General features: G+C 35.0%; 1 protein-coding gene across 1 annotated transcript; it reads left to right on the top strand.

Moving 5' to 3' along the window:
• The first annotated feature begins 834 nt into the window (after positions 1–834).
• On the top strand, positions 835–8,332 carry LOC130656798 (solute carrier family 35 member E3-like). Its single transcript, XM_057459726.1, has 6 exons — positions 835–1,342; positions 1,928–2,038; positions 5,562–5,621; positions 5,962–6,060; positions 6,289–6,371; positions 7,537–8,332. Exons 1-6 carry the CDS (start codon positions 956–958, stop codon positions 7,718–7,720), a joined length of 924 nt encoding a protein of 307 aa, XP_057315709.1. The 5' UTR covers positions 835–955; the 3' UTR covers positions 7,721–8,332.
• The last annotated feature ends 220 nt before the right edge of the window (positions 8,333–8,552 follow it).

Raw genomic sequence — 8,552 nt, 5'->3', positions numbered from 1 at the left:
TTTGCATGTTTCCATAAATTTGTTGTTCAATGTGTTGTTCATTTTTTATAAAAAAATGTGAAATTATTTTTAAGTATGTTAACCCAGATTCAAGAATTTTCATCACTCCGGACACACTGTCATCAAGAGAACAGCCAAATGAATGTGCGAGATGCACTTCCATCCCATTTTCCCCTGCTATACATAGATGTAACTACCTTATAACTATTTCAAACTGAATTCCTGATAAATTTCACCCCACAATGTTTATTTGCATTATTTTTGTTTTTGGTCTGAAGGGCTATTCCAGGCAAAGAGAATCTCTCACCTTAAGGGGATTGTTAACTTCCTTTCCACATGTGTAATATATTTTGGCAAGTCTCTTGAATGTATATACAACTAACATTTTTCAAAAATTATTTTCTGATTATTTCTGCCAATTTTTTTTTGCTGTCAAACCATGTTACAGGGTGGACATCACCAATATCTAGTGTTACAGTCATTTGGAAAGTGTCTTCCTGGCATTTGAGTGATGAATTCCTGGAAGTTTTCAAAAGTGCCAAACTGTTTCAAAAACAGCACATTTTTAAAGAGTGTATACAGGAACCCTTGGAGCTCTGTTTAAATTATGTTTGTGCACTGCAAGGTCCTTAATCATGGCTGATCAGTATAGTGAAATCCATTGATAGCGCTATAATATCATAAGTGAATTTTTTTAATTATTACAGCATCTGATGTCCTCAACATATCAAAAATTACAGTAAAGTAATAGGATTAACTAATCCTATTACTAATCCTATTACTAATCCTATTACTAATAATAACAATAATAATAACAATGCCCCAGAAAATTACGAAAATCATTAGTGAATTATTTCCACTAATGGCGACATACATTCTTGTTTATTTTACTGGCAGTTCGATATCCTTAGTTATTTTCTTTGTTTATAGTTAAAATGAATTACTGGCTTTTAGAATGAATTCCTCATCAGCTGCTTTGAGTTCATTCTGTATACTATGTAATCTCATATCGTCAATATGCATTGTGATGCTCAACAAGTGGATATTTGTTCATTACAAGTTCCCAAGTATTACTCTAACATGCATCCACTTCATTGTTACATCACTAGGACTAAAGATTTGTTCTACCTTTAATGTGTTTCGCCCACGAAGTCTGGAATTTCAACGTATGCTACCACTATCACTAACTTTCTGTGGATTTGTTGTCTTAACAAATTTAAGTCTTATGTACAACACAGTTGGAACATACCAACTTCTTAAAGTTTTAACAACACCCTGCATTATGCTGATTCAGTACGCCTTTTATAAAAAATCGTATACAGGTGGAACAATCTTAACTTTGGTAAGTATATTCTGACCTCTAAATTTTTAGAATTAAAATGTGTATAACCCTTTAATAACTGTTTACATATAACTGCAATCACTATTTAGCAATAGAGAAAGTCTGTGTTTGTATTACAAACACCATTAATTTGTTGTTCATGTGTTTATTCATGTGTTTGGCATTTTCATCTGTTTTATTCCTTTCAAAAAATAATTGTGTACAAAACTCCATGTATATACATATATACTGTATGAATTAAAGGACAGAGCCTCAAGCAAATACTTAAACCACAAAATATTTTGAAATAATAGGCTTATCGCTAAAGTTAATTCTCTCAATTCTTTTGCTTTGTGATTTCCTCGACAGGATTTCTTTTTATTCTTGTTGCTTTGTTTTACATGATGATTAGTGGTTTATTGAAAGACAAAAGGAAAGTTTTTGGACGGCTGTTGTTACTTTTAAAACATTTTCCTTCTATTAAAGAAAAAAAACATAATGATGATCATTTGCATTTGCGATCTTTTAGATTTGCAGAGAAAAAAAGTTCCTTATTTTAAAGAGTAACAAACCATTATTATTGCTGTTTTATTATTTTATTCATAGATCCCAATTTCAACTGGTGTTTTCTTGAATTGCTATTATGATATAAAATTCAATTTTACTGGAATTGTATTTGCTCTTTTCGGCGTATTTGTTACATCAGTGTACCAAGTGGTATGTTTATCATTTGTTTATAAGTAACTAAGTTGTTCAGGGCTGAGGCTTAAAATTGGTTTAAGATCAAAGCAACTGCTGTCAATTGACCAGGCTGAAAATTTGAAAAGTTATGCAACTGAAAGTAACGTAACAGCTCTTTAAAAAAAAAGTTCTCTTTTTTTACCAAATGATAGCATTCAAGAAGTTTTATCTGAACACTTGTAAAAAGTAATAATAATTTAGCCTCTGATCGTAACTATTCAAATGAGATTCGGCTTCCGTAAATTTCCTCTTTCGATTTCGTAAACAACTGTAAATTCATCTACTGTTAATATTCCTCTTATATTTTATTCGGTGTAAGAATAATACAACAAGAAAGCGATAATCCCATGCTCCCACAGCACAGCAAAAATGGTGACCACGACTTCACATTACAGGACCCCGAACACCCTGTTCCTATTCCCATGGACTGCACAGGTATTGTAGACCAAGTCATATCAATTGTATCGGAGCGACACAAGGCTGAACAAGGTAGGATATACGACACACTAGCCAGCATGAACACCTTTATGGCAAAACTTAGTCACTTGACAGACCCTGTTGTCCCAGAGGGGACCCAATCTAGTCTTAATTCTAGCCCCAATGTTCCAGATGGAACTCTGGCTAGCAAATCCGGTAGCCAACAGGAAGAAGAAAGAATATCTATAACTGGGTCAAACCTCTGGTTTAGATCCAAGTGCTCTGAATCCAGAACATTCTAAAAAGGGTACCAAAGAGCCAGCCCAAGAGTACTGGCAACAGTCCACTGATGACTATTAAGAGACAGCAAGGCATCAGGACCAGAAGTCACGTCATCAGTGACATGTGCTGCCAAAGTGTTTTGGCAAAAACGGCTCAAGGGTGATACGGCTGCAATTCCATCGAACTGCAACTTTCTACTCCCAAAGAGAACAAACACCGAAATTTGGAAAACGATTTCCAATTTTTACAGGTCAACCGACGTTAAGATGCAGGACATCCAAAACATGCACTTGCGTCGGTTGCTATGCTTCTGAGAGCTTCGTCTACGTTGGTGGAGAAATCTGGTGATGCCAACGTAGACACAAAAGGTCCGTTAAACGACCTTAAGGACGCCATGAACCTCAACTGGTAAGACCTCCCAGCTGCTAAATCAGGTCAGGCGAGACTTAATTAAGCCTTCCTTGCCAAAAGAGTACGTAGCTTTAGCTACGGAAGCGAAAGAGGATTCCGAATGGTTGTTTGGTTCCTCTGTCTGCGAAAAGCTCAAGAAGCTGAAAAAGGAGGACCAGCTCATATCACTCCTGGAAAGAGGCCAAAAAAGAAGATTCGAGCCTTCATCAAACAAAGGGCCCTTTACAAGCCCCAAAAGAGGGCCAACTACCACAACAGGCAAACCCAAGCAAAGAAATCGTACCGCAGTAACAACAGCAACTTTTCCAAACACACCAACAGGAGATACTGAGACCCTAAAAACTTTTCTAAGGTCAAAAGTAAAAAAAATTAAACCAGGTTCTCTCAAGTTTCTTTTTGATCAGTGGAAAGAAATAACTACCAATAGGGTGATCCTCCAGACAGTGTCTGGTCTGCAAATTCCAGTAAACAAGATGCCCCAAACGTCGTATCAGACATATCAGACTTCCTACATAGAAAAAAGAAACTTTTCATTGACAAAGAAATGCAAAGCCTATTGGAGAAAGGTGTGATAAGGTTAAGCAGTCGCAAACCAGGCTACTTTATCTAACCCATGTTTGTTACTGAAAAATTAGATGACGGGTTTAGGCTAATCCTAAACCTTAAAAAACTCAATGTACACATTGAGAAAAGAAAGTTTAAGATACAAACCTTAACACCCTTTCTTTGATTAATCCAAAAGGACATGTATCTGGCAAAACTTGATATCAAGGATGAATATATAGCATACCAATACACAAAGAAAGCCAGAAGCTCCTAAAATTCGAACACGACGATGAGGTATATGTGTTCCTGGTATTTTCCTTGGCTATACAGAAGGACCTCAAAAAGTCACCAAGATAATGAAACCACCCTTATCTAATTTAAAGAAAGAACAGGTCACCATTGCTGACTACATTGACGACTTGATCACTATAAACGTCAGTAAACAACAGTGCTGCAATAACGTACACAAAACCGTTGTGTTGTTAGATTCATTGGGATTTACAGTCCACCCAGACAAACCCGAGTTTGAACCAAAACAAGTTTTGGAATTCCTTGGATTCGTCATCGATACAGTGAATATGACCATTGTTCTCACCCCCCAAAAGAAGGCAACCATAATCGATTTGTGTAACGAAGTGACACAGAAAGAGAAGATAACAATGAGAACTCTAGCACGACTTATTGGTAAGTTTACCAGCAGCCTTATTTGGGTACCCCATGGTGGACTCTACTATACATCTACCGAAAGACTAAAAATTGAGTCTTTATGAAAGAGCGCTGGAAATTTTGATATGCAGATCACATTAACTCCTACTGCCATGGGTGAAATATCTTGGTGGAAAAATAATTTATGGGGTAGCATAGCCCCAATAGTTCGAGTAAACCCTCATGTCGTTATATTTAGGGATGCCTCAACAAGAGGTTGGGGTGCATCAATGACAGAAACCCACATGGGGGGTGAGTTTTCATCTGTGGAGCAGAACCACCACATAAATGTCCTAGAACTAATGGCAGCATTATTTGGACTGCAGGCTTTTTGCAACCTTACTGCAAATGCTAACATATTGCTAAAAATGGATAACACTTCAGTAGTAGCCTGTATAAACAAAATGGGTAGCATAAAATCTATCCCAATGGATAAGATTACACATAGCATTTGGGAATGGGCAATAAGCAAAAATAATTGGATAGTCCCTACACATCTCCCTGGCATTCCTAACGTAAATGCAGACAGAGAGTTGCGACAATATGAGACCAGAACAGAATGGACCTTTTACTGCTTCCACAGCAACCAAGTGTCCTTCATCCACTGCACCCAAATCTAAGTCTTCGCATAGCAGTTGTCTCAGGGAGGAAATAAACCAAAAACAGTCATGTTCTGACAATTTTAAACAACTGCACACTGCATCTTGGTCAGAAAAAACCCAATCCAGCTATAATTTGTATTTAAGGAAATGGCTGAAGTTTTGTAAAAGTGAAAAAATCCCAGAACCTTATAGGGCCAGTCATAAACAAAGTATGGACTTCCTTGCTTCCCTTTTTTACATAGAAAAGGCAAGCTATGGGTACATCGCAGCAGCAGTCACCATTTTGGACTTCACAATGGGTCCTTCAAGCAGGAAATTTATGGAAGCCGAATCTCACTTAAATACTTAGATCAGAGCTAAATTATTATTTTAATTAAACGTCATTTCATTTGTCTAATTTTGTAAAAAATGAAGTTACTTAAAAACAAACAAGCTTATGCAACATAATAAAAGAAGAAAGATTATTAATGTTATGTTTGCACTTAAAACAGTGGATTTTGCGTTTATATACAATTCTGTAACTTTGTTACTTGTAGTGGGTTGGTCAAACGCAAAAAGATCTTAATGTGAACGCTATGCAACTGTTAAACTACCAGGTAAGACAATGCTGTCTATAAAAATATTATGGTATAATTTTACTGCTTGTAGCATGCATGCACGTTGACATTTCTTTATATTGATTTACTGAGATTAAACTTTCATACAAGTACTGAGTGTGACTGAATCTATGATATTTAATTAATGACTTGAAAATGAAGATACAAATTTTGCGGATTTTCACAAAATTTGCAGGATTTAATCTCTGTTAAAAGTTATAAAAAATTTCAATCATTGAAAAAAATCCTTGCAAAAAGGTTGTTTGCCCATCTGCATAACTTCTCTCACATTTCATATGTATATAATTTTGAGTCGAAGTTTACAATTATTTTACTTCAGGCACCTTTGTCAGCTGGTGTGTTAGTATTGGTGATTCCCTTCTTTGAACCTGTGTTTGGTGCTGGAGGTATTTTTCATCTTTGGCCTGTACATGTGTGGGTAAGTTCTTATAAATTTTACTTGTTTGCATTTAAAATGAGATATATATACTTGCAATTTTAGTAAGATTTTTATCTTGATTGATTTTTGTTAAAATTCACGTCTATTATATATAGTGCTAGGTAAAAAATTTATAATTTTATTATGCATTATTATGCATTTAACAGATTGTGACGAGGTGTTGTTGATGTATGCCGAGAAATCATTATTCTGAATGATTATTTGTAGGTGCTGGTGCTCTCATCTGGAATTGTTGCATTCTCAATTAATCTCACGATTTTCTGGATTATTGGAAACACCTCACCCGTTACGTATCTTTTCCTCGTTTTTATTCACAAATAAAGTGTAGCTTTTGGCGCGTCGCTTATTCAGGGTGTCTACAGAACTTTAGGTTGGGGGAATTTAAAAAACCCTTTATGTCCATCAATTTCTAGTAAAAAAGACATCGCAACCAAATATTTCAAAAACACTGTTAGCCTGTTATAACTTAACCAACCCTAAAAAAAAGAGAGGAAAGTTATTTTTTACAAATTTCTTGCATGCCTTAAGAACGGAAAGAAGCAAGGTTCCACCTCTTCAGAAGTGGAATTAGAAGAAAAAAATGCGAAATAAAAGGAATGCAAAAATAATCATTACAAATTTGCCTTGTTTCCGCGAACGTAAATTCGTATTTTTTAAAAAAAAGACAAGCCTTGTAATCTCATCTTCCCCATTTTACCTTTTTCTCTGCTTGCTTGCATTTCTTGTACACTTTCGCAATTTTTTGTTACGGACCGGAGCATTAGACTGAGGCAGTTGCATGCAGAAATGTTGCAAATCACAGCCAGCGTTACATTAAATAATCTTGCAAATATGTCACAAATTATCATGAAGTTAGCAGAAACTGTCAAAAATTTTCTTATAGTAAAAGCTGGGAGTTTTTAATATCAAACATTTTTTGTTCTATTTGAAACAGAAAAGTGATAAAATGGTAACCAGAAGATTTTTTGTTACTTTTTAATCTGTGTAATGGCAAAATCATGTGACCTAAAAAGGTCTTTCCCAAGGAGAAAAAATAATTTACCAATAATAACAATAAAGCAACAATAAATGACCAAAATAAATTTTTTCTGTGTTGGTTTGTTAAATGTTTTATAATTTTGCCAACCTGCGTATAAGAAAAAAATCACATTTTTTGATTTTTAACCTGCAACATTGCTGCCTCGTTTTAATGATTATGTCCTTTTTTCTCGATGTCCCATTCATAATATTTAATTCCGTTTTTTTTCTTCAGCAACAATTTCTTCCCTTAAGGTAATTTGTTATATGTCATGTTTTAGACCAATAATTACAACAACTCATTTGAAACTCCAACAAAACAGGATTTCATAAGCTGCGGATTACTTTTTTAGTTCCTTGGATGCATTGTGCTATTGTTTATTAGTTTCTTGTTACAACTCTTGTCGAACCTCTTCAAAATAGTCCTTAACGTTTCAGTTATAACATGGTTGGACATCTGAAATTTTGTCTTACTTTGATGATTGGATACTTTTTATTCCACGACATTTTGGCGACAAGACAGATAGTCGGCGTGCTTTGCACATTGTCTGGTGTGTTCGTTTACTCTCATTTAAAGTTGAAAGAATCGAAACCTCCAGCCAGCATCCAACGCAATGTGTAGTCCATACTTGATTGGTTATGATTTATCTGGGAAATGATTTTAGAACGACTTTGAAATCTGCGTTTTACTGGACACTGTAGGATGAAGTATTTAGTGTGAGAACTACTATCCCTCTTTAAATGCCAATATGGAGTTTCTAAATGGGATTTCGATAACTGTTTTGCTGTTTAATATACGTACAGCTCTCGTGTTAGTGGATAGGATTAAGGAGATAGTTTTTTTAATTATGACCGTTACTTGTCCACCGAATTAAAAGATTGTATCGTCTAATACGTCTAGTACAAATAGGTACACTGCAGATTGTGGGTAATCTTTTGGTTTCAACCACACTATCTAGCTGAGATAAAGTGACGAGGCGATGTACAAGACTATGCATAATTAATGAATTAGTACCAATTGATTGGTTTAGAGGAATTGTAATAAAGTTTTGTCCTCAGAGTTTGTTTTATATTTCGTGCAACTAACTTAATTGAACACTCTGCGCCACGTGTGACGTCGCAATGAGACAGGAATGAAAAATATGCCGATATTCTAGCTGGAGATTTTTAAATTATATCAAATTTTAAATTGTAATATTAAAGAGTAAGATATGATCTTTTGTTTACTTTTCTATTTTTGTGTATTAGTTATTGCTTGACTTACAAATGTTATCTCTGCTGATTAACAGTTAAATTCCCGTCAGAGGCAAGGAATAGCCTAGTACTCTGATATGACTCATTCCTTGGATTTATCCAAAATAAGTTTTATGATATTCATGTCGTGCAAATTATATATATATATATGGTTTGCACACATCTGCGATTAATTCGTTTAGGAACAATCTTTTTGCGAT

The sequence above is a fragment of the Hydractinia symbiolongicarpus genome, chromosome 9 (genome assembly GCF_029227915.1).
Source record: "Hydractinia symbiolongicarpus strain clone_291-10 chromosome 9, HSymV2.1, whole genome shotgun sequence".
NCBI classification, from domain to species: domain Eukaryota; kingdom Metazoa; phylum Cnidaria; class Hydrozoa; order Anthoathecata; family Hydractiniidae; genus Hydractinia; species Hydractinia symbiolongicarpus.
The sequence above is the reverse complement of the archived record's forward strand: the minus strand, read 5'-3'. Positions and strand labels throughout refer to the sequence as shown.